Raw genomic sequence first — 26,437 nt, 5'->3', positions numbered from 1 at the left:
CGCAATCATGTTCAATTTTGACATCTGCTCATTTGGACGCATGTAATAAATTTTTGCCATTTATAATGTGTACATACTGTGTAGCCCAATTATTGTTCTCCACAACCACGGTGTGAAACGTACTGATCAATCATTCTAGACTGTGCAATGTTATTATGAAAAACAATTACAATACAGAAATTAGCTGGTGGTGATATATAGTCACAATGAAGTTGAAATTAATTTCTACAAGCTAATTATAATCATTCCTGCTGCAGGTAAGGATTTAAAAAAGTGTTATTGGGTATCATTCTTTTGACAGGTAATATATTTATCCCAGGTAAAAAAAATTACAAATTGGCTATTGTGTAATATGTAACTAAAAACAGAATACAATGATTTACAAATTATTCCTAACTCATATTGAAAACATGACAAAGACACAGAGTTGTAACAACGTGGAGAATGTGGCTTGGCATTGTCTTGCTGAAATAAGCAGCAATCTCCCTCAAAAGGATGTTGCTTGGATGGCAGCAATCTGTTGCTCCAAAACCTGTATGGACCTTTGAGCATAAATGGTGCATTCATAGATGCACAAGTTACCCAGGCCATGGCCACTAACACACCCCCATAAGAGCACAAATGGCTGCTTTTGAATTTAGCTCTTATATCAATCCTTTCTTTCTCTTTGGCACAGCAAACACAATATCTATGACTTTCAAAAACAATTTGAAATGTAGCCTTGTCAGACTACAGCACACTTTTCCAATTTGCGTCATTCCACCCCAGGTGAACTTGGAGCTGGAGAAGCCGGTGGAAATTTTTGGGTGTTGTTGAACCGTGGCTTTCGTTTTGCATGGTAGAGTTTTAACTCGCATTTGGAGATTTAATGAACTGTGTTTAACTAACAATGGTTTTCTGTCATGTCTATGTGCCAATATTCTTTACAAAGGCGTCCAAGGCGTGCACACCAGAATGGGCAGCACGATGCGCAGCAAATTGAAGGACAAGATGTGACAAAAAATCTTTAGTTATTTTAAATTCAGTTCAATTATGTCTGTGTGTGATTGTATAAAGTATAATATTGTAATCAAAGTTTTCCGCAGTATTGTTATTTTTTGCGGGGCTCTGGGATGGATTTCCATTCTTCACAATGGGAAAAGACTATTTGAAATACAAGCGCGGCCGAAGAACGACTTTAACTCTTATCTCAAGGCAGGACAGTAAATTCTATATTAAAAGAAAGGTAAATAATTGCAGCCGTAGTGGGCGGATGCCTTGGCTCCCCCACGCGCCCTGGCACACCGCTGCCCCCCCCCCCCCCCCCGCATACCGCAGGCACGCGCACACACGCACGCTGCGGAGCGATGCATCCGCGGTGCTGCGCGTTCTCCTCTCGCTCCTCGCCTCTTCCTCACTGACCGTCGTCCACTTCCTTCCGATCGTTCCCCGGCGCCGTAAAGTGTGTGTGGCGGGGGGGCAAGTGTTTCAATGTCATCTTCATATGTAAATGTCGTCTGCGTACGAGGGGGAGGAGGAGGAGGGGAGACGATGGCGCCAGACGCGCCATAGCACCGACTTTGGATCTATTTTTGTTCTAGTCGTATTTATTTTGTAACGTTTTTTTTTTTGTTTGTTTATTTTTCTGACCTCTTTGGTGACGTTTATTTTATTTAATTTTTTTTGCGGGCCTGCATTCGGTGACCGGCGGGAATGTGTGACGACCATGCTGGCGGTGCTGTGCTTCTTGCTCTTTGCTGCAGTGGGCGAGCGGCTGGCGGCGTCAGGTAAGAGGAGACGCGACGATTGGCAGGCGAGTGTAGGGGGGGGCTGCAATTTTGCTGCTGGTGCTCAGTATGTGTGTGGGGGGGTGTGAGGGGGGGGGGGTCGGTGCATGCACACTTGTTCGCTGTCGGCCTCCCTTCCCCTCTTCACCGTCACTTGCATCATAGCAACGGTGTGCTATGTGAGTGCAGCTATGTGTTCTACACGGTGTTGCCTGGATGTGATTTTTATTTTTTTCATTTTTTTTTTGCTGCATAGGCACATTTCTACTGCAGCCCCCCCCTCATGTGCACGCAACTCCTTATTTTTAAGCCAATGAGGATGCACCGCCACAACTTGTGCAACACTACTGCAATGTGCTTTTTATACATACATATATATATATATTTATATAAGCCCCATTTAGCTCTGCAGAGATGCCACTAGTGAGCCTACGTGAGGACTATATTTGACAGCGTAGTAGGTGGATGGTTAACGCAAAAGCCTCCTGGCAGGCGAAAAGGTTCTGTTTGAATACTTGGCGATGGCATGTATTCACTCGTTTTGCGTGGGTTCTCTCCAGATAGTCCAGCTTCCTCCACGGTCCAAATCACGTATGTTAGGGCCACGGAAGACTCAATTGTGCTTAGTGTCTACAAAAAGGCGGCACGCTGGAGGAGCTGGAGAGGGTTGCCTCACAGTTCAGAGGACCGGCGTTAGAATCCTGGCCCGTCCTGTGTGTATTTTGGGTGGTCTCCGGTTTCCTCCTACATCCCAAAAACATGGAACATTAATTGGACACTCTTAAATTGCCCCTAGGTGTGATTGTGAGTGCGACTGTCTATATGTGCCCTGCGATTGGGTGGCAACCAGTTCAGGGTGTAGGCCGCCTCCTGCCCGATGACGGCTGGGATCGGCTCCAGCACTCCCGCGATCCTTGTGAGGATAAGCGGCTCAGAAAATGGATGAATGGAGATATTTCATATTCTTTTAGGTTTCTTGTTGTCATCCACGTCAACACAAAACTGCAAAGTATATCTCTTGTTTTCATAAAAACGCATACGTTAGGTTTGTTTCACGTGGCCTCACAGTTCTGAAGACCCGGGTTCAATTCCGGCCACACCTGTGTGGTGTTTGCATGTTCTCCCCGTGCCCGCGTGGGTTTTCTCCGGGCACTCCGGTTTCCTCCCACATCCCAAAAATCATGCAACGTTATTTGGACACTCTAAATTGCCCCTAGGTGTGATTGTGAGTGCGGCTGTTTGTCTCGATGTGTCCTGCGATTGGCTGGCAACCAGTTAAGTGTGTACCCCGCCTCCTGTTCGTTGACAGCTGGGATAGGCTCCAGCAATCACTGTGACCCTCGTGAGGATAAGCGGCAAAGAAAATGGATGGATGTGCGCAGACTCTTAACGATCAGTCGTGTTTGCCTTTCAGGTGTAAACAGGAGCCCAGGTCAGGATGAAGGCACCTGGGGTCGATCCCCCCGGTCCGGACAGAGGACAGAGGGCAGCGACCCGGCGGTCCAGGTGACCTATCCCAAGCGTCTGGTGCAGAGGACCGAGTCGGAGCAGGAAAAGGCGCACGAGCACCTGGACACCCGGGTGAAGAATAACACGTGGCACACCTCGGTGAGTTCCAACTCGGGATAAATGTCACGTGTCTGCACAAGTGTTGACTTGTTGACTTCAGAACTAGCCAAATTTGGAGGGACATCCAGTTCTTGGGATTGTCACTCTTGTGTCATGACGACTAAGTCTTCACTTTTACGTCGTGGTATTTTTAATGCCTTGGAAATTCTTATGTAGGCTTCCCCTGACCTCTGACCTCCTGTTACCTTTGAACAACGAGATCCCTCCGAAGACACGGAGAATGGGCTTGTGCTGTGTAACATGTGACCGCGACAATGTCAGGAAAAGGCTACTAGAACAGCTTCTTAACTTTCTTTGAGGCAGAGACAGAGTTGATCCGCATTTGTAAGAGGCTGGGCCGCTTATCCTTACGAGGCTCTTGGGAGCCTATCCCAGCTATCATAGAGCAGGAGATGGGGTACGCCCTGAACTGCTTGGCAGCTGATCACATTTTTACTTCCCCTCTTAGTTTTGAAAGGATTTATCTTGTTATTATGTCCCCCAAAAGTGGCGGGGGTGTGTGGACTTTCTCTACCCAGTGTATGTCCGACCCTTGTTTTCTGCATGCCCTCTTGTGTTTCCACTCATGTGTCATGGCTGATAGTGCGCACTAGCTACGGCTCTCTAAAATGTCTCCAAATACTCGATGTTGGGATAACATTTCCAATATACAGCGCGCATGTATTTGATCTTAAATCAGAGGGTTCGAAACCTGTCTGGCATCTTAGAGGATTTTTTTTTCTGCGAGTCTCGAAGGCGAGCGCGCTTTTGCCAGCACGTCATGTCTTGACACGTGTGGGCGCGACGACAGCCCGCCTGTCTCCCCCTCGTCGGGTCGAACATCCCTCTGCGGCTACTCGACTGTGCTCAACGGCACACGGTGGCTTGTATGCGGCATCCACTTGTGCCTTTTGACCCATTTAGTGCGCGAGAATCCCCCGGAATGTCGCCCCCCCCCCCCCCTTCCCTCCTTCGCTTGCGCCGCCTGACCTGCTTTGTGCGTGAGCTCGGTTGCGCGCAGGCTTCCTCTCCCGGTGTTTGCGTGGTTTTGCACGTGTGCCGGGCTTTTGTTTGCCGTGCCGTCGCATCGTATGCGGGGCCGCCCTGCCGGGGGGTCCCGCCCGCTTCATTTATTCAGTGGTGTGTTGAAGTATGTCCCCGTTAATTATGGAGAGGATCCGGGGAGGCGCGAGACCCGTCAAAGGGTGTTGATCGTGCTCGACTGTCAGCTACTTCCTGTCACGTGTTGGGACGCTGTTGTATGTACTCGTCAATGTGAAGTTATTAAGTTTGATGCCATGATTTAAATAAATAAAAAAATAAAAAAACAGTAATAATAAGCGCGGCACGGTGGATCGGCTGGTTAAACGTTGGCCTCACAGTTCTGAGGTCCCGGGTTCAATCCCGGACCCACATGTGGGGAGTTTGCGCGTTCTCCCTGTGCCTGTGTGGGTTTTCTCCCGCACTTGGGTTTTTCCCACATCCCAAAAACACGCAACACTCTCAATTTCTCCTGGGTGTGAGTGTGAGTGCGACTGTTTGTCTCTATGTGCCCTGCGATTGGCTGGGATCCAGTTCAGGGTTTCGGCCGCCTTTCGCTCGAAGTTAGCTGGCATAGGCTCCAGTTTTCCCGCAACCCTTGTGAGGATAACCGCCTTGGATAATGACATGACATGACAGTTCAGGGTGTACCCCGCCTCCTGCCTGTTGACAGCTGGGATAGGCTCCGGCACTCCCTGCGACCCTTGTGAGGATAAGCGGCAAAGAAAGTGGATGGTTGCTGAGGAATAATAAATCACAGGCTACATTTTTTTCATCAATTTGAATTCAAAACTAAATATTAAATGTGAAAATTTTTAAAAATATTTTTCCAGGGCGTCATTATTGTTTTCTTCCATTTGATTGTGCTATGCAGGCTTCATCCGTCCATCCATCCATCCATCCATCCATCCATCATTTTTCTTAGCCGCTTATCCTCACAAGGGTCGCGGGAGTCTATCCCAGCTGTCAACAGGCAAGGTTACACCCTGAACTGGTTGCCAGCCAATCACAGGGCACATAGTGACAAACAGCTGCACTCACAATCACACCTTCAGGCAATTTAGAGTGTCCAATTAATCCATCCATCCATTTTTTTAGCCGCTTATCCTCACAAGGGTTGCGGGAGTCTATCCCAGCTGTCTACGGGCAGGGGGCGGGGGTTAGACCCTGAACTGGTTGCCAGCCAATCACGGGGCACATAGAGACAAACAGCCGCACTCACAATCACACCTATGGGCAATTTAGAGTGTCCAATTAATGTTGCATGTTTTGGGGATGTGGGAGGAAACCGGAGTGCCCGGAGAAAACCCACGCAGGTACGGGGAGAACATGCAAGCTCCACACAGGCGGGGCCGGGATTGAACCAGGGACCTCAGAACTGTGAGGCCAACGCTTTCCAGCTGAGCCGTTGGCCGCCCATTTTTTTTTTTTTTTTTTTTTTTTAATCGTAAAAGCCGAGAGTCTCACGGCAGCCTCCGCCGAACGCTCCCTTGGTCCATTTGTGTCTGCACCTCATCCCTCTCGCTTCCTCCGCGGTGGCGACGCTGGGCAGCAACCGGCGTGAGAAGTTCCGCCACGATCCGTCATTGTAGTTTATGTGGCGAGATGCCTTCAAAGCGCTATTGATTTTCGCGCATTATTCATGGTCCTTCACAACCGCCGCTCACTCAAATAGATTTTTTCCCCTTTTTAAATTGTGCTTTGATGTGTAGGCGCACTGTCTCGTCATTGATTGATTTTTTTTTTTTTTTTTTTGCAGGACATTCACTTGGCGCAGAGCTGTTTCCAAGTCGAAGCCTTTGGACGTGCCTTCACACTGGACCTAGAGCTGAACCAGTTAGTACTGCCTGCTGGGCTTCTCTCTGTGGACACGTCGATGGTTTAATCGCTGCAGATGTTTCACATTAGCGCTCGTACACAGCCTTAAACACGCAGACACATGCGGAGAGCCTCACGTGTCCTCTCTTTTCAGTCACTTGCTGTCTGCGGAATACGTAGAGCGCAATTTTACACCGGACAGCCGACCCTTGCAGTCACCGGTAAGAATCCGAAGTTGGGGCTTGGAGGCCTTGCTCGAGGACGCCTTGACAGTAGTCAGGAAGTTGACTGTCTGGCCCAGACTCAACCCTTTAAACTCTGCAATTGTGCTGAGACCCCAATAAAAAAAAGATTTACCGTAATTCCCGGCCTACAAAGTGCACCTGGTTATAAGCCTCTGTACACAGCAGAGTTTAACGCTAGTGCGGCGCCAATATTAAACTCTTTCTGTGTACCGAGGCTTATAACCAGGTGCGCTAATGCTAGTGTCGTGCCAATGCTAGCGTCAGCACTAACCCTGGCGCCGCATCACCACATAAATCGCAGGGTTGAAAGCACGCTAGTGTTAAAATCTTTCTGTGTACCGAGGCTTACAACCAGGTGTGCTAATGCTAGCGTTGCGCTAACAATAGCGTCAACGCTAACGGTAGCGCAGCATCACCGCATAAACAACAGGGTTGAAAACGTGTGGAAAAAAAGTCGCGGCTTGTTGGCTGGAAATTACGGTAATATTTTTTCAAAATCCAAAGATCAATGAGTGATGCAATTAAAAAAAAAAGAAAGAAAGAAAGAGTGATGAGATGATTACACCGTGTGATAGCTGCATATACATCTGCACCCAAACTTAGCTCCGTGGCTGACGGGAGCCTTCTGCAACAAAGTATTGCAGTTATTAATTTTTAACAAAATATGCCATCAGAAATGCATCTGAGCTAACTATTTTCACTTGTTTTTGTCAAAAATGCATCAAAACTTTCAATTTTGAGGCAACATGATGTCTTGTGGCTCTTGCAGAGTGAGGAATAGGTTACAATTTATGACACTTCTCTAAAGATTGAGGTGTTCTAGCGGGTTGATTGATTTGCGACTTCATAATTTGTAACAACAGTGGGAGGCCCCACAGGTGTCAAACTCAAGGCCCGGGGCCCAGATCAGGCCTGCTGCAGGTTTTTATGTGGCCCGCAAAGTTCCATGATTTTTGTTAAAATCTGTACCAAAATATCAATGCGTCATATCATAAATGATAATGTTGAGATATTGCAAGCATTATTGTGTACCCAAACATCAGCAACACGTTAAAAACACATTAAACTTTCTAATTCCAAAACTAGCTCGTAATTTCACGTGTAAATATGATGGGGCGAAAGATTTTCATGAACATTAGTATCGAGATGTGGAAAAAAAAAAATTACATTGACCGTGATTGGACTTGGAGGGTTTTTGCCCGACAGTGGTGAAATATATTCTTGTCCAATGAAAACCTTTAAAAAAAATATTTTTTGTGTATAAAAATGCTGAGGAGTTTGCTTTCATCTGTGCAGGTATCTCGAATCAACCAGCCGCTCAGTCTATTTTAGTCTCCGCCGAGCCACATGTTTGCTTTTAAGCTATTTTTATGTATTATTGATGGTTTTAATTGTGGCCGTTTGTCCTATTTTTGGAAAGCGCTCCAGAAATAGTCTGCCACCCAACCGTTTTGTACTTTCGGATGTTCCCGTTGTACTCAGAAGGATGCTCGAAAAGCAAAAAAAAAAAAAAAAAAAAAGAGCACCTGCCTCTGACACATCGTCATCTTCCACAAATAACAGCGAAACGACGTCCGCGAAGGATTTCAAGTGCCTTTTACTCGCCACGAGGGATGCTAATGTTTCGCTTTGCTGCCCGTGCGCTCTGCCTCCAGCCTCCTGACCAATGGCGAGCCTGTCTCCATGGCAACCAGTTAGCGCATCAGCGTCATTAAGTTCTTGGCAGCGGAAAGCACGAGAGACGAGGGCGGAGGGAGAGAGGAGGGAAAATGGGAGTAAAAAGCCTTCCCGAGTGCTCCGAGTGGCTGGAGGCAGGGAAGGGAAGGAAGGATGGAGGGAGATGGAGTCCTGCGCGGAGGCCAGATTGCGGCGCCGCTTGACGGAGGCGTCACGTGACGCCGCGGGACGTGGGAGGCGTGATGCGTTTGGGGACGTGCGTCACCGAATCGGGCCTTTCTTTTCAAATAGCACGCCTCCGCTGGAGGGGCACGACGGATTGCCCCAAAATTAGAAAAACTTTGACTGAATCATCGTTAGCATGATTACCAAGTCCGTTTTGAAGGTTTTAGCAGGACGACAAATTCAGACCAGTTGCCTAAATTCAAATTTTAGGGATTATCATAACCTGGATGATTGACGTTTTCACAGGCAAATTTGTGGTTTTTTTTTTCTTTTTTAATAAAAAAAATTACAAAACACATTTTTTAATTAAAAAAAATTAAAAAACACAATTTTTTTTAAAGAAAAAAAATGTAAAAACACAAATTTGTTTAATTAAAAAATGTAGCTGTTAGCAGATAAACCCAATTATGTTGAAATAATTTTACCTCATGAATAACTTTACTTTAATTTTACCATGTGGCATACAAAAATAAAAAATTGACAGCAATACATTTATTAACTAAAAAGATGTTACTCAGTACACACTTTCTGGACACAAGTAAGACAAAAAGTGATGTGCAGGTGGTTTTTTTTTGTTTGTTTGTTTGTTTTTTTAAAGTACCAAATGACTTCCTGTTTTGATTTATTGAAGAGTTCCTTCCAGGAAGGCTCGACTTCCACCTCACTTGTCATTCGGAGACGACTACAGGACACAAGTAGGTCACAAACGCTTCCGCTGTGGGAGATGTGGGATTTTCTTTTTCTTTTTTTTTTTTTTTTTTTTTTTACCTCACAGCTGACCTATCACGACAAGCTTGCAGCTGCAGTGTGTGTGTGTGTGTGTGTGTGTGTGTTGTCTCAGGTTATGTGAAACCTCCTCCATGTTTGTGTGCGTCCGCAGGGAGGAGAGCACTGCTACTACCAGGGAAGGTTGAGAGGTGTGCCGGAGTCGTGGGCGGCTCTCTCCACCTGCCACGGCCTTTGGTGAGCCCCCGTCCCGTACTTTGACCTTATAAGCAAACCACTTCCTTGCATATTCACCTTTGTTCTGCCCCCCCCCATTTTTTTTTTCCAAGTGGGATGTTCTCAGACGGCATCTTCTCTTATGGGATTGAGCCTTTTTACAACGGCAGCAATGAGGTAAACAGAAGTCAAGTTTTTTTTACACAGGGTGGTACAGTTCTGAGGTCCAGGGTTCAATCCCGCCCACGTGATGTTTTTGCATGTTCTCCCCGTGCCTGCGTGGGTTTTCTCCGGCCACTCCGGTTTTCTCCCACATCCCAAAAGCATTCAGCATTAATTGGACACTTTAAATTGCCCCTAGGTGTGATTGTGAGTGCGGCTGTTTGTCTCGATGTGCCCTGCGATTGGCTGGCAACCAGTTCAGGGTGTACCCTGCCGCCTGCCCTAAGACAGCTGGAACTCCCCGCGACCCTCATGAGGATAAGCGGCTAAGAAAATGGATAGATGGATGATTGGATATCATGTGCCTGCCTCTGAAGGAAGCACTCGGCCATGTGTATCAATTCTTTGCGGATTTTCGCTATTCGTGCCCCGGGTCCAATCTCTATCCCGTGTAAATAGCAGGGGCCAACTGTACCCATTTGTAGCCCACCCATGTGCTGCGTATGCATTTACATTTTGTGGGGGGGGGGGGCCTTCCTCATGTAACCCGTTTGTACTGGGATTTTATTGTCTTTTAGGAAAATGGCGCCCACTTGATCCGCAGGATGTCAGATTTCAGGCTCTTCCCCCATTGCGCGGGTAGGCGTTTATCGTGCACTCGATTTGACGACACCCGTGGCAACTTTATGTCTTGGCCTATAATATATTTTAATCTTCCTCATCGCTCATCTTTGGGTTGTGACCCAGAATTTTTGCGAACAATGCCGATCAGGTGATAATTACTTTGCTAAAGGCTTTGATAATGAGCTGCGATGTTTGTGTGCGTTTCCGCGTGTGCCCGCCAAGACTGCACAGACGACAGCGAGTGGGATCGCAGAGGGGGCGGCAAAGACCAAAGGGGGGCGCCGCAGCGGCAGGAGGAGCCGTCAGGGGCGCTGAGGCGCTCCAAGCGCTTTGTTCGCAGACCCTCCGTGCAGACCGAGACCAAATATATCGAGTTGATGGTGGTCAACGACAACGACATGGTGAGCGTTCCAAGGATGCGGATGTGTCTTTTTGCTGAAACGTATGGTTGATTTTCATGACATAATTACGTCGCATTGTGATTCATTTTGACAAATTTATGATCTGACATTTTTAGCCTGACGGTTTTTGACAGAGTATCAACTTGCACTTTCACCTGCTTGCGAATTGGAGTCAGAAAATCTAGCAGATGCAAGTTTGTTTTATGTTTTTGATGTGTACCACTATGCAGTACATTTTGAGTTTGTTAAGCGATCCTGTAAGGTCAAATCTGAGATTTTCACCATTCACCTGATTTTTTTTTTTTAATGTGGCTAAAACAGTGCCTAATGACACACTTGGACTCAGGCATGAGTATCAGCTCCCCAACTATAGAGTTTGTGCACCTACGTTATAAAATCACGTGACTTTTGTTTACCTGGCCATATTGCTTTTCTTGCAAAGCATTATTCAATGCTAAGTCGGTTGGAGACGACACGGAAATATGTCTTGTAGCATGACACCCAGAGCCTTGTCCGATACCGTTAGACATTTAGAAGGTGAAAATAAACAAAGGTACGTGGAAAAATTTGATAAACTCTGCATAGAGGACCCGTATTTAATGCCGATGTTTTAATGTTGATGTTTTCGCTGATGAGAAATTGGACAGTTACTTCGCTTCCGCTTGTCTTGGACAACTGGATCTACACATGGATCTGCTGAGGAAGTCATCAAGATTTACACGGAAGTGTTTGAAAGCGTAGAAAAGTCTGGACGCATACAAATACTTCGTTGCTGGATCTGTACTAAACGGGGAGACGGCTCGTGAATGAGGAAGTGTGTTCGGCTACACCGGAATCCATCGATCTTTTCACCTTGTATTATTCAATACAAATACCAATATTTAAATAATTGACCCACGGTTTTACACAAAGTTGCATTCATTAACTATGATTTTACAAAAAAAAGAGGATAGAGTCGTCTCCATGGAACGTACACGGAAGCGATTGCTGCCACACTTGACCTCTGTAAAGCTCTGCAACAGACTTTTTTTTTTTTTTTTTGAACACGCATTGTTCTCAAATGAGCCACCTTGGCATTCTAAATACTTCTTGGTAATTTGAGATTGAGAAGAATAATTCCTACCTGAAATGAAGTGATCACTACACAGGTGTGTGTGTGTGTGTATTTTGGTTGGGCACCATCCAATTGCCGAAATCCATCGATATTTTCTGGTCTTTTCAGCTTGTATTCCATAAAATGATGTCTCTGAATATCTGTCTCGTCTGTTGTGACAACCAACAGCACAACACGTCTCGGGTATTGTTAATATTCAGTTCAATGTCTCCCACAATGTCGAGCAGGTCTGTTTGACCGGCAATATGGCACCGTGAAAATTTGACTTCACGTGCACGAGCTCTATATAAGGACTTGAGAGCCGTGATTTAATTTTCCATTTGTCTTGTTGGACTTGTTGTCTGTTCTGTGACGTTTCAATCGTGTTAACAAACTAACGTATTTTTCGCACTTTAAGGCGTACCGCATTATAAGGCGCATAGAATAGACGCTGGGGTTATGTTATGCATCCATTAGATGGAGCTGCACTAAAGGCTCAATATTGATCCATATATAAGGCGCACCGTTGGCTTTTGAGAAAGTTAAAGGCTTTTAGGTGCGCCTTATAGTGCGGAAAATACGAGACATTGTTCAAGGTAGTGGGCAGTGAGAGCACACAAAAATGCTTGTTGCCATGAGAAAACTCCAGTGTCTGTGACTTTATTGACTAAATTGAAGTCTCTTTCAATGTGGAATCATACATTGGATGCAATTCTGGGTGGGTCTGCACAACTGTTGGCAGGTTCTTGGTTCGAATCTCTCGTTATTGTGTGGAATTTGCATATTCTTCCTGTGTTTTATTTGGGAACTCAGACTTCATCTTACATTTTAAAAAAATGCAAGTTAGCTTCATGAAAGAGTCAAAATTGTCCATAGGTGGGGATGTGAGAGTGAATGTTTTTTTTTTTTTTGGGGGGGGGGGCATGTGACGTGAGATTGAGTGGTGACCAGTCAAGGGCATCACCCGTCTGTATCCCAAAAGTCAGCTGGTGGAGTTTCCACCTCACCCTGATGAGGACAAGCGCTGCAGAAAATGAACATTTGGAATGCAAATTACAAATTCATGCCTTCCAAATATGAGGGCGTCAATCAGAGGTGGCATTTTTTTTGCTGCAGCTACATCTTTAATACAATAAATGTGTGTGTGTGTGGTCTCCCCTCCATCTGTGCATGTTTTGTCTCCTCGCAGATTGTACAGCTGCGACGCTCCGGCAGCCAAACGAAAAACTTTGCCAAAGCGGTGGTAAACATGGCGGACGCGGTACGTTGTTTGTTTTAGCACGCACTTGCAGATCCACACACAGATACAAAGGGTCTGATTTACTAAGATCCCAAATAGCGGGCTTTGGTGTTCATAACCAAAGAGTATTTTTGGTGGGGTTGGGGGGTATTGCAGATCTTCAGGGAGCAGCTGAACACGAGGATCGTGCTGGTCGCCATGGAGACGTGGACATCGAAAAACATGGCGCCGGTGGTGGAGGACCCGCTGACCACGCTGCAGAACTTCATGAAGTACAGACGGGACAACATCCGCGAGGAGAGTGACGTTGTCCAGCTATTCTCGTGAGTGGATCCACTTTGAATGCGCCGCAAGCGCCGGTTCACGTAGTTCCGGTCGCATGTTTGGGGTTCTTTTTTTCTGTGTACCTCTAGAGGGCGCACGTTTCAAAGCGGTCGCAGCGGCACGGCTTACACGGCAGGAGTGTGCTCACGGACGAGGGGAGGGGGAATCAATGAGGTAAGAGAGCTTTGTTGATATTTATAATAGTTTTTCCCATTTGGTGTGCCCACACAGATCAAGAGAGCCATGTAAAGGACTCGAGGTTACTCTGGCTCGTTGTCCACCCAAAAGAGGCTTTGGCTGGGACAGTTCTGCTGGCCAAGCCCACCTCCCACAAAATTGGTTTTTCCATTTTAGGTAAAAAAAAAAAGGTGCAGTTTTGATTGCAGCATGCATAAGCGCCTGTCTAATAATGCCAAATATTGCCTACGGAGAAAGATAGTAAGGTTCAGCTTTGAAAGACATCCATCTATCCATTTTCTGAGCCGCTTATCCCCAAAAGGGTCGCTGGAGCCAATCCCAGCTATCTTGGTCAGTTGGCGAGGTACACCCTGAACTGGTTGCCAGCCAATCGCAGGGCACATGGAGACAGACAACAGTCACACTCACAATTGCACCCATTTAGAATCTCCAATGAATGCATGCTTTTGGGATGTGGGAGGAACCCGGAGTGCCTGGAGAAAACCCACACAGGCAAGGGGAGAACATGCAAAGTCCACACAGGCGGGGCTAGGATTTGAACCCCGGTCCTCAGAACTGTGAGGCCAACGCTCTACAGCTGCTCCACTGTCCTGCCTAGTCAGTTTAATTTGTTTTTCTGTGTTGCAAGCCAAAATGTGATTTACAAGCAACCTTCTGATACACTGCAGCTTGAGCAAAGTAAAAAAAAAAAAAAAAAAGATGACTCAGAGAGAGAGAGAGAACGTAAGGTCATTGGATTAAAAAATGGTTAAATGTTAAAATTAGTAACAGCGGGACCGTGACGCGCAATACAGCGAGGGTTTACTGTATGTCGTTTTTGCCGTTTCAGTTTGGCAGTGTCGGCGCCATGGCCATCACTTTGTGTCAAAGCCTGGGCCAGAACATCGGGATGAGGTGGAACAACGCACGGAATTCTGCAGGTATGAAGTGGGGGAGGGGGAGGTGGAGGTGGGGCGCGGGGCTGGCTTTTTATGCACAACGCATCGGATGAGTGATTTTTGGGAGGAAGGAACATCCCTCCGCCAGCACTTTTGATATTAGACTTCAGGTGTTGTAGCACCTGCATTTGCAGGACTGCTGCCACTGGACTAAGTCTTAACTCCGTGTCCCGCCGGAACGTTTCTTCTAATTGCTGACCTACGTGTGTTTAAATCAGCTGGGCCTGAACTTCTTTCGCTTTTTTTTTTGTTTTGTTTTTTTTTCCACAGGAGACTGCAGGTGTCCCGACACCTGGCTGGGCTGCATTATGGAGGACACTGGGTAGGATACATAATGCCCCCTTTACCCTGTTTCCTATTAGACATATACTGATTAATACCAGGTTTGCCGTAATTTCCGGCCTACAAGCCGCGTATTTTTTCACACGCTTTCAACCCTGCGGTTTATGTGGTGATGCGCCAATTTTTTTTCTAACAGCCGCAAGGGGGCACTTGAGCCGAAAAGGTAAGAATGAGACCGGTGGAATATATGTGCCGAGGAAGTGACTTTTACCGGCCCTGTTAGCGCTGTGCTGGCGTTAGGACCGTACTAGCCTGTTGCTGGTGTTTTACTGGGTCTCAGTGATATTTACTGGTAAGTTTTATTTTATCCGGCCCTGTTAACGCTAGTGTGGCGCTAGCGTTAGTGTTACCTTTAGCAAGGCGCTAGTGTGATGCTAATACTAGTGCTTAACTCTTTCTGTGTACTGTCTTTCTTTATAAATATCTCGTGTTTGAATGTGGGTTTCAATGTGGGCACTTGCAGCTTTTACACAGCTGCGGAGTATGTATTTACCAAAAGGTATTTCCTTTACAAATATATTGGGTGAGGTTTATAACCAGATGCGCTCTGTAGGCCGCTCCATAGGCCCGGAATTACGGTACTTACAATACTGTAGAGCAGTTTCGTTCAGGTGCAGGTTTAATTCGTTCTCTGATCACACTTGTTATACAAACACTTGTATTACAAATTTTCATCACTGAAATGAATGGGAATGCCATTAATCAGTTCCTGCCCCCCCCCCCGCCCCAAAAAAAAACCAAATGTTTTTGTGATCTGATTTTTAATTAGAAATATAGGATTCAGTAATGATGAACTGAATAAAAACAATGATATATCATGTAAAGAATTGAACATTTTTTTCCACTTTTTTTGCTTCAATTCACTGGACATTGTGTGTCCCTTTGTTCTCTTGGGGCAGTATAATACAGAAATGCGGTCGTACATGTAGATGGTCATGACTCCTCAGTAAACTGCAGTAAATTTAGTTGTTTTTTTGCTTTGCAATGAATATATGCCTGTTCATATTGTTATATTATCTGTCTATATATGTTTCTCCACCATTTGTGTTCAAATATCCTCTGTTAAAGAATTATACAGTCATGCTATGTGTATAAGCAGGTTGTAGAGAGAAGATAATTTCACTTTGTGAATAAGAGGAGGAGTTTGGTGCAATGCACCAGATGGCACAAAATACAGTTTGATTCATTTGAGTAACATTTGTACTACAGATGGTTCCATTTCTGTCACGTTTTAACATAACGCCATTAGCACCCACCATGTTATCTTTGCAGTTTTTTTTTTCTTTTTACAATGCCGTTGATTTTTTTCTATCTGTTCTGCGCTTTCTAACGCAGATACTATCTGCCCAGAAAGTTCTCCCGCTGCAGCGTAGACGAGTACATCCAATTCTTGCTCCAGGGCGGCGGCAGCTGCCTCTTCAACAAGCCCAGCAAGGTCAGTGACCCGAATCCAGTTACCTGAAGGGACTTCCATACAGATCTTGATTCACTAGGATCCCAAATACCAGGCGCTAAATTGCACGTTCCCGCTTTTGATATTGGACGCGTCGTTGGTGTGTTTTCACGTAAAAATGATCCAGACTGTCCTGTTTTTTGCGCTGTAGCACAGTGAACATTTTTTTGTTTGTTTTTTGACAATTTAATTCCGCCTCACTGTGCTAAATTAGATCGCTGGGCTTGATTAACTGGCCTGAATCAAATCGATCTCACTGTTCTCAGTTTCTACTCGGTGACCACGTACGTCAGTGAGGTATTTGTGTACTTTAGGACAATTCATCTGCTCCGTTGTCTCGGTTTATGTTCTAAAAGGTGAGTGCCGAGGGAGCTTTTGTTGTTTACTGCTTGAAAGTACACTCCTTTGTCCCGTCCCTCAGTTGTTGGACCCTCCAGAATGCGGCAATGGCTTTGTGGAACCCGGTGAAGACTGCGATTGCGGATCTCAGGTGGTGAGTCCACATGTCCGCGTGCGACGCTATCGCGTGTGTCGCCTTTGCGGGAAGCTAGCCGAGCCGCATTGTCTGTGATTGTGTGTGCACACGGGGGTAGGAGTGCGCCCGCAGCGGAGGAGCCTGCTGTAAAAAATGCACGCTCACCCACGACGCCATGTGCAGCAACGGACTGTGCTGCAGCGGCTGCAAGGTGCGTACGACAGATATTGTCGGAAGGGTTCACGACGCGATGGTGAAGTCGTTTGATTGTTCCAGTACGAGCTGAGAGGCGTGGTGTGTCGAGAGGCGGTCAATGACTGCGACATCGCAGAGACCTGCACTGGAGACTCTAGCCAGGTACTTCCAAAATGTATTTGACAGAGACCTGCACCTCGTTGTGTGTGATGTGAATGTACGTAGACTATCTTCCGAAAGTATGGGTTGTTTTCACGTGACGTCACCTCGAACGGCGGCAATTTTTTTATCCCTGAGCTCCCGTTACTCATACATAGGAAAGGTGGACGACATTATGTTTCTAACTGGGTTTATTGAAGACGCGACCGACAGCACATCAAGCCCAGATTGACTATTAGGCTACCTGACATACACACATCATGGACTCAGGAATGCATAGCAACGGCGAGTATTATGCGCTTGATCTTTTACTCCATGTGCCAGAAATCACGAAGGAGGAGCACTTAACTGTATGCTAACACGGAAAACGAAAGGCGGTGGAATATTATTTTTTTAATATCGAGGCAAACTCCCATTTATTACTTTTTTTTTTTTTTTTTTTTCAAAAAGTAAAACCTGTGTATTAGTTCACCACAAGCAAAGTGAAATGTTTATTATGTGTTTAAAATTTGATGACAATGGCAGAAAGACAAAAGAATAAGCAAATCCAGTATTTCGCAAAATTCTCGAATCTTTCAAGTGACTAACAAAAAAGGAACAAAAAAGTGGGACTGTCATCCCTATAAACATTCTGAAATAGATATTGTAATGAAAAATACATATAACAGTATTCACTTCAATGTCTCGCAGTGTCCTCATAACGTCCACAAACTGGACGGCTACACGTGTGAAACTAATCAAGTAAGTCTTGTCCGACTCTGTGAAAATGTACTCCAACTCCGACCGTTTTGCTATATACGCTAAATTTTGTCTCTTCAGGGTCGCTGTTATGGCGGACGATGTCGCACTCGAGACGGACAGTGTAGAGGACTCTGGGGTTTTAGTAAGTGTTACAGTTGTGTGTTTGTGATAAAGTTGTACATCCTGGTGTGTCGCCCTGATATTATTTTCAATGTATCTGCCAAGACTCGGCCGACAGGTTTTGTTACGAGAAGCTGAACGCCGAAGGGACGGACAAAGGCAACTGCGGTCGGGGCCCCGGCGGCCAAGGCTGGCTTCAGTGCAACAAGCCGTAAGCGATGGCCGTCGTGCTTGTGAGAAAAACCTGCAAATTCGTCATTTTGGGGTACAGATTGATGGGGTGCCAACAACTTTGATGAGCTACATCACGGGTGTCAAACTCAAGGCCTGGGAGCCAGATCCGGCCCGGCACATGATTTTGTGTGGCCCGCGAAGGCAAATCATGTACGTCAACATCTGTGATTCTTGTTCAAATCTGTACCGAAATTTCAAATTGTAATATCATAAATCATAATGTTGAGGTGTTGCAAGCGTTTTCACATGACCAAACATCAGCAATAGTTGAAAAACCCATTACCTTTGATATCTAATTCCAAAAGTCATTCATAAATTTCATGTGTCAATATGATGAGCCGATAAATGATTTTTATGGTTTCACAGTCATAACGGCACACTGAGGGAAACCTGGACTACACTGTGGCCGGCGACAAAAATGAGTTTGACACCCCTGCGCTACATAATAGTGACAACGTGTATTGTATGGCCTCGCTTTTGTGGAGTTTGCATGTTCTCCCCGTGCCTGTGTGGGTTTTCTCCGGGCATTCCAGTTTCCTCCCACATCCCAAAAACATGCAACATTAATTGGACACTCTAAATTGCCCCTCGGTGTGATTGTGAGTGCGGCTGTTTGTCTCGACGTGCCCTGCGATTGGCTGGCGACCAGTTCAGGGTGTACCCCGCCTCCTGCCCGTTGACAGCTGGGATAGGCTCTAGCACTCCGGTGACCCTCGTGAGGATAAGCGGCAAAGAAAATGGATGCACGGAAGTAGTACAGTCATGTCATTCATATACTGTGGCAACGACCTCAACGCACTTTACAGTAAGCATCAGTTTGGCAAAAAGGAGAGGTGTGGAGCCACCTGACCTGGACTCAAGTCGCAAATTTGGTGACTCCGGACTGGACTTGACGAAATGATACAAGGCTCGCAACTCAACTTGGACTCGAACAGCTACGAAGAATAAAATGCTCTTCATAAAAGGCGTTGAAGTCGATTGGCAAAGGTGTGGAGTTTGACTGCATTCTCTACATTTTGATGATCTATGTTGTGTTTAGGGACGTTTTGTGTGGCTTCTTGTTCTGCGCCAACATCAGCACAAAGCCCAAATTTGGGGACCTTCAAGGCGAGGTAACTAGCTTCACCCTCTACCACCAGAACAAGTACCTGGACTGTCGGTGAGTGGCGGTCGAGGGGGTTCTGATCGGGATAGCGAAGACAAGTATTGGAAACGTGCGCCGTGTGCTTCTCTCAGGGGCGGCCACGCCGTGCTGGAGGACGGCTCCGACCTGGGCTACGTGGAGGACGGCGCCCCCTGCGGGCCCAACATGATGTGCTTGGAGCGACGCTGCCTCCCGGTGGCGGCCTTCAACCTCAGCAGCTGCGCGGGTTCCAACTCGGGGCGCGTCTGCTCCGACCACGGGGTAAAGCAGACCACCGCTGCGCAGACGCAAGATGCCAAAACAGACGGTGATCTCCCTTCTCCTGCTTTTTGCAGACGTGCAGCAACGAGGTGAAGTGCATCTGCGACAGAGACTACACCGGCAAGGACTGCAGCGTTTTTGATCCCATACCCGAGCCCACCGTCCCGACGGGCCCGGGGAAAAAAGGTGCCACAGCGTCTCTCTGTCTCCTCCTCCTCCTCCTCCTCCTATTCTCTGCCCTCCCGTCATGTCTCCTTGTTGCTGCGTACCAAGGCGGAGTCACGATGTGTCGAGATGAAACATTGTGTGTGTGCATCTTTATTTTCTGGCAGGGTTGTTGACAACACTCTTCTCTGTGCTGTGTCAAGTGTAGAAGACATTTTTTAAATTCACTTTAGAGGCAGTCGAAAGTGTTATCCAGTCCTTGTGGTCGTCCCGTGAGCCCCCTCACCACCTCCACCTCTTCTTTGTCATCATGCCTCTCTCTCTCTCTCTCTCTCTCCAGTTGATGCTTTGATGCTGTGTGGGTTTTTTTTTTTTTTTTTTTTATATCATGGTGTTGTTGTGTTTCCTCCTCCTTTCCCCTTCCCCTCCTTCCTCTGCGCAGGTCCAAGTGGCACCAATATCATAATAGGCTCCATCGCAGGTGCTATTCTCCTGGCAGCTATAGTCCTAGGGGGGACAGGATGGGGATTTAAGTAAGAGTTCTGGCATGCGTTTGTCCTTCCCGCCCGCTTCCACGCTGCTCAACAAGCTTGCCAGGCCTCATTCTGGGGAGAACACAGACACACTCGTAGGGTTTAGGGTTTTTGTAGTCTGCCAGGGACCATCGGAGCAGTCCCCCTTCGCTTAGGGCCAGATGCCCCGCTCACCCGTGCATGCTTCTCGCTTCTCGTCTCCGTTTGACACTCTGGCCTAAAAGGACCGACTCCCGTCAACATTTGCAGCGGCGCGATGAGTTTTAAAAAGAATCAGAAAGAGATTTGACGCAATCCTTTTAGGTTCAGAGGTAAGTGGATGCAGTCGGTGCATGTGTGCATGAGCCGTCCAGCGGGGTGGGAGTCGGTGGGGTCGAGTTGCTGCCCTGCATGTCACGACAAGAGTGGCACATCTGTCTATCTATCTATCTATCTATCTATATCTATCTATCTAATCTATCTATCTATCTATCTATCTATCTATCTATCTATCTATCTATCTATATCTATCTATCTATCTATCTATATCTATCTATCTATCTATCTATCTATCTATCTATCTATCTATCTATCTATCTATCTATCTATCTATCTACTATCTATCTATCTATCTATCTATTATCTATCTATCTATCTATCTATCTATCTATCTTACTTAACAGCAAATGTTTTGAGGCACCGACAAGCGTCGCAACAAAGGCAAAAGCTTCTCTTTTACCGTGGCTGAACGGAGGTTTTGTGCGACTTTCGAGGTGGCTTTCCCTTCGACCTTGGAATCTCATGCAGGGGTCTCAAACTCATTTTTGTCCCGGGCCACGTTGTAGTTACGAGTTCCCTCAAGAGGACTGTTACGGTGAAACCATAGAAAACCTTGATCTTCGCATCATATTCACACATGAAATTCCCAAACTAGTTTTGGAATCAGAAATGACACGTAGTGGGTTTTTCCAACCATTGTTCATGTTTGGTAACGCAAAAATGCTGATAATATCTCCACATTATCATTTATGATATATGACAATTTGAAATGTTTGCACACGTTTTCACAAGAATCACGGATTTTGACACCGATGTTTCGCCTTCGTGGGGCCACATGAAATCACGTGGCGGGCCGGATCTGGCCCCCGGGCCTTGAGTTTGACCACCTGTGATAAAATGTAATATGATATAGATAACGAGCGTCAACTGTGCAAATAAAGTACGGGTATTTGAATCGCTGTCTGATTCTCCGACACGAAGGTGTCCCGTCACTTTGTATTCTGCTTGCAGTCGTCAGTTCTTGCCACTGATTGCATTTTCTCATTTCTCCTCCTCAAACGCTTTGTGGATGTAGAAACATACGGAGAGGAAGGTACGACTTGTCCCCAGCGCTTTGTCCCCCTTTCATTAAAAAAAAAATCATAATACTGTTTAAATGTGTCTTCCAGATCTGGCGGAGGATAAGACGACCATCATCTGTCTAGGTGTCCTGCCCACGTCCTGTCTTCTTCTTCTCCTTCTCCTTCTTCTTCTTCTTCTTCTTCTTCTTGGTTGCACACTGTCATGGTCCACATTGGGGAAGAGAAGGGAACAACAAGAACAAAATGTCTTCCACTCCTGTTCCCGGCTCTCCGGTCCCCTTTTTCACTGTAATTCTCCTCTTCACCGTGAAAGACACCAGAGTTTTCCGCCACCTGCGGGACGAAGAGCAAATCAGCCAAGATGTCTAACTGCCTGCCTGGACCACAGACTCCTTCTCACCTAATTTTTGTACTTGCCTGATGGCTTGAAGTAAGCTAAAGATGCTAAAGAGGTTGATTCCCTGCCTGCCACAACCTCAAGAGCTCACGCACACGTCCTCCACTCTTAAGAGCATGGACTGGATCATTTCTGGACCGGATCTGGTTCATATTCGGACTGGAGCAGACTGGAACTGGACTGGATTGAAAGTCCATCAGGGTGGATAAATCTAGAATAGGAATAGAACTGTAACAGATCTGGATCAGGTCTGGACCAGATCTGGACTAGAGTTGCACTGAATTTGTACTGAACTTTGACTGCAATTGAATTGATAGATGACTGGATTTGGAATGTAAATGGACTCGAACCAGATCAAGATCAAATCTGGACCTGTTCTTTCACTGGACTGAGTATTAGTCAAATCTGGACTGTACAGGGAACAGATCTCTACTGGATCTGGACCAGATTTAGACTGGAGTGGGCTGGAGCAAGACTAAATCTGGGCAGATATTTACGAGATCAGAATGTTAAATAATCATGGAACAAATCTTGACTAAACTAACTAAGACCATAACTGTCGTAGACCTAGCCTTGCTTTGGACTGAGTCTGGACCAGATTTGGACTAGAGTTGCACTGAATTTTGGCTGCATTTGAATGGATAGATGACTAGATTTGGAATTTAAATGGACTCGAACCAGATCGGGATCAGATCTGGGCTAGATTGGACCTGTTCTTGCTCTGGACTGACTTTCAGTCAGATCTGGACTGTACAAGGAACAGATCTGTACTGGATCTGGACCAGATTTAGACTGGAGTGGGTCGGCGCAAGACTGGACCTGGGCAGATATTTACTAGATCTGAATGTTAAATAATCATGGAACAAATCTAGACTAGACTAAAACCAGAACTGTCGTAGACCTAGTCTTGCTTTGGACTGAGTCTGGACCAGATCTGGACTAGACCTGGACTACCTTATGACTGTACAAGGAATACATGTTTACTGAATCTTGATTAGATTGCGATTGGGTTGGATTGTGACCATTTCTAGACTGTTCTGGACCAAATTTGGACGTGATCAGGTTTACATTCAGACTAGATCCCAATTTCGTCAGGCCTGCCTGGGCTGCGCCTAAATGAATCCGGCCCGACCTGTTCTAGGCCTGATCTCGGCATGGGCTGGTATGAGATTCTGACGCTAGGATCACTGTTAAAAAAAAAAATATTGCGGTTTCATGGACTCACGATGTTTCAATTATAGCTCCAAAATCGTGTAAATTTAGAAGATATGGATATGGAAAAGATATGGGGAAATAACTTTTCTTTCCTTGGAACACACGCCGTAGTTACATTAGGAAACATAAAAAGAAAATAAGCAGTGGAATTTTTCGAAGTAAAATAAGTCGTACAACAATCAAAGTACTTATTTCAGAAAGTAAGTAGCTCCTATAGTTTTTTTTTGCTGGTTTGTTAAATAACGGCAGAGCAGAAGCAAGCTCGCGGTAGCCACGCTAGCTAGCTAAGTTACCTTAATTTCACCAATTGTAGCTGATTGCGAATGTTCGATTTGAAGACTGCGTTATCGTGGTCACGTAACGTAACTTTGGATTCGGCGAGCCATGAAGCGAGTCATTGTCAATATTTTGGTCAGTAATTTGTAAGAATAATAAGAGCCCTACATGGGGCTGGCAATAGTGTAAATTTGTAAAATAAATTTCAACAGAGGAGGTTTCTGTCCGACGGAAGCAATATTTCCTCGTCTACCAAGCCAACAATGGAAGGGAGAGAGTTTGTGTTATTTTACTTGCATAATCAACGCCCCCCACCCCCCAAAAAACAAAAACAAAACAGCTCATACTGCTTTTTTTTTAAACTGGCAACTGGCCCATGCCTGTTCTGAACCTGTTCTAAAATCGATCCACGACTGCTCTGAATTACATCCAAACTGGAATAGGATCGGATCTGAAACAGAGACCCGGACCTGGATTTGACGTAGACAGGATCTGGAGTGTCTTTGGAATGGATGTTCAGCCTCGACCATCACAGGGGAAAAAAAAATCCAAGCATGTTTTCCAAAGATGACCCCGGAGGGACCAACTGTTTTTTATCCCAACTGCCAACCAACTGGTCTGAGATGACCACTTTCAGGAAGACTGAAGAATTGTGGGATTTTTGTTTTTTTGGGTTTTGCTTTTGGATCACTTGACAGGACCAGCGCTCGTTGTCAATCCCCAGACACTACATTTAACTGACTAGTCTTCGCTCACTACCTTTTTATCTTTGGACATTGTACCCAAACACTTGTTGTTGTTTTTTTTTTTTTTTTTAAGAACAGAAGAAGAATGTGCACGTCACTCCGGACACCTTCACGTTTTCAATGTAACAACGAGATAAGGAAAAATGTCACCTTACAGGACTTCAGGGGCTTTCCCTTTGTTTATGTTTGTGGAAGTTCAATTTTGGCTCGTTAGCGGTTAGCTCCCATTGTCACGTTAAGAGGGTCATCACGTCTGATGTGTGGAGGAAACTCTTCTACCTAGTAGTTGTGACAAATTAGTAGGATTTCATACAAAAAGTCTTTCACCGTAATTTAATATCCATCTACTTTCAGTATCCTTAGCCTCATTAGGGTTCATGCAAGAGGCGGGGGCACACCCTGAACCGGTTGCCGGCCAACCCCAGGCCACTCGCGTTCGCTGAGGACAATTTCGAGTCTTTGATGAAGTTCACGTGCACATTTTTTGGAATGTAGGAGAAACCGGATCACAGGGCAAAAACCCACGCGAGCGCCGGAAGAACGTGTGAGTTCCCGATATGCAGCGCTTGCCTTGAGATACGAGCGGCCCGACTTACGAGTTTTCCGAGGTACGAGCCGTCATTCGGGTGATTTTTGCTTTGAGTCGTGAGTGCAATGAACTTCAAACTGCAACTCACAGTTCATGTTTATCAAACAAAGCACAAATAGTCCACCGACGACATATAAAATATACCAACGCTCATTTTCTCGATCCTCTGTTTACAGCAGACAATATTAGTGACGTACTGATGAGCTCAGAGAGGATTTAACAGTATGAATCCCGCTTGAGTTCTCAGCATGATTGGCTGCTGTAAAGAGTCGAGGATTCTTATCCATCTCTCTTATACTGCCACCAGGTGGCCAAGGTGGGCACACGAGAAGGAGGGCCCATTTCATTTATGCACTTTGACAAAAACGCTTTCATTCTTTTTAATTGTATTTAATCACGTCATTACTGTATGACACAATACACTTTTTTTTTGGGGGGGGTGAGGCTGGATTTAATTAAAAGGGGGGAAGATTAGTCGACTTTTCAGTTATTAGCATGGTCAAATTAAATGTGTAGCTCAAGGCGCTAAAACTCGAATTGAATATATTATTAATAATATATTAATAATGTGAATAATAATATTACTACTATTATATAATATTAAAATATTTACTTAACCAAAAATGGCAAATGTGTCAAAATTCCAGAGAGAAAAACAAAACAAAAAACATAATAAAAACCAAAACCTTTTGCCATCGCTGAACCATTCAAAGGACAGTTTGGTTTTTCATAGCATCACGTATGTCTCTCCCCCACCCCCAAGCCCCCCGACACACACTGGAAAAAGTCCAGCTATTGTACAAAAATGGATCATCTTTTTTTGTGTGTTTTCCTACTAACTTCTTTGCAAGAACGTCGCCATTTCGTGACCCCGAACGTATCAGTTTCCGGAGTGCCGAGATCCTAAAAAAATGAGCTCTTTATGTAAATATGTGAACGCTATGCTGAATCTTCAGATGCACCATATGGTTGAGAGGGACTCATTTCAGTGGCAATTTAGGTTTTTTTTTTTTTTATTTTATGTTTTTGTTTCATGGGTGGGGCGTATTTGAGCTTTGCACTGTGTGGGATGCACTAGCGCCGCAATATATGTTAGGAATACAGAGTGAGTGTCAAAAATGTAATGTGCAGAGCTGCTGTCAATCATCATTTGAAAAGAGGAAAAAAAAAGACCATATTTTTAGACACTTTTTGAATATAGACAAAATGGAAAAAAAATTAAAAGAAAAAAAGGCCTTGTGGATAGAATTGAGTGAAGAGGAAATAAAAGAAAACGTATTCTCTCGTTGCTTCTTTTCTTGCATTTATGCGTAGGATATGAATCATAAATTAAGAATATATTAATAATTCCAATGTCTGTGTTTTGCATTACACTGTGACAGATATTTTGCTGTATATTAACTATAATATTCCAATCCTCCTACTGTGGTGATAAAATCACTTATTTTTGCTATTCATCAAAAATGAATAAACATACTGGACTAATTTTTTAAAAAATAGCTTCTCTAATTTTGCTATGACATAATATAGGAATCTTAAATTAAGAATATATTATTTTTAATGTTTGTGTTGAGGCAGCTTCCTTTTTGTGTTACAGTGTGACAGATATTTTGCTGTATATTAACTATAATATTCCAATCCTCCCACTGTAGTGATATAATAACACAGCCATTGTATTTGTTATACATTATTTAGATATTAATTAATGACTAAATATTTAATAATGTAATCCTTTAATGACTTATCTTTG

At 45.2% G+C, this 26,437-nt stretch overlaps 1 protein-coding gene across 4 annotated transcripts; it reads left to right on the top strand.

The window, feature by feature from the left end:
- Nucleotides 1–1,322: 1,322 nt before the first annotated feature.
- Nucleotides 1,323–25,948, top strand: LOC133513912 (disintegrin and metalloproteinase domain-containing protein 11-like). 4 transcript variants are annotated; one of them, XM_061844992.1, is made up of 26 exons: nt 1,323–1,766; nt 3,181–3,374; nt 6,175–6,251; nt 6,388–6,454; nt 9,261–9,343; nt 9,436–9,499; nt 10,063–10,123; nt 10,331–10,509; nt 12,792–12,863; nt 12,999–13,165; nt 13,256–13,340; nt 14,194–14,284; nt 14,573–14,624; nt 15,980–16,079; nt 16,519–16,590; nt 16,691–16,783; nt 16,849–16,929; nt 17,617–17,667; nt 17,746–17,809; nt 17,893–17,998; nt 19,061–19,180; nt 19,258–19,426; nt 19,501–19,612; nt 20,034–20,072; nt 21,458–21,475; nt 21,552–25,948. In XM_061844992.1, the coding sequence occupies exons 1-26, from the start codon at nt 1,706–1,708 to the stop codon at nt 21,866–21,868; spliced, it is 2,595 nt and encodes an 864-aa protein (XP_061700976.1). In that variant the 5' UTR covers nt 1,323–1,705; the 3' UTR covers nt 21,869–25,948. The 4 variants fall into 4 exon arrangements, with proteins under 4 accessions (XP_061700976.1, XP_061700978.1, XP_061700980.1 ...); XM_061844994.1 differs by having other exon boundaries at nt 20,034–20,124; nt 21,552–21,709; XM_061844996.1 differs by lacking the exon at nt 21,458–21,475 and having other exon boundaries at nt 20,034–20,124; nt 21,552–21,709.
- Nucleotides 25,949–26,437: the final 489 nt, after the last annotated feature.

This window comes from Syngnathoides biaculeatus, chromosome 16 (genome assembly GCF_019802595.1).
Source record: "Syngnathoides biaculeatus isolate LvHL_M chromosome 16, ASM1980259v1, whole genome shotgun sequence".
Lineage (NCBI taxonomy): Eukaryota > Metazoa > Chordata > Actinopteri > Syngnathiformes > Syngnathidae > Syngnathoides > Syngnathoides biaculeatus.
Note: the sequence above shows the minus strand (reverse complement) of the source record. Positions and strands in the feature narration are given on the sequence as shown.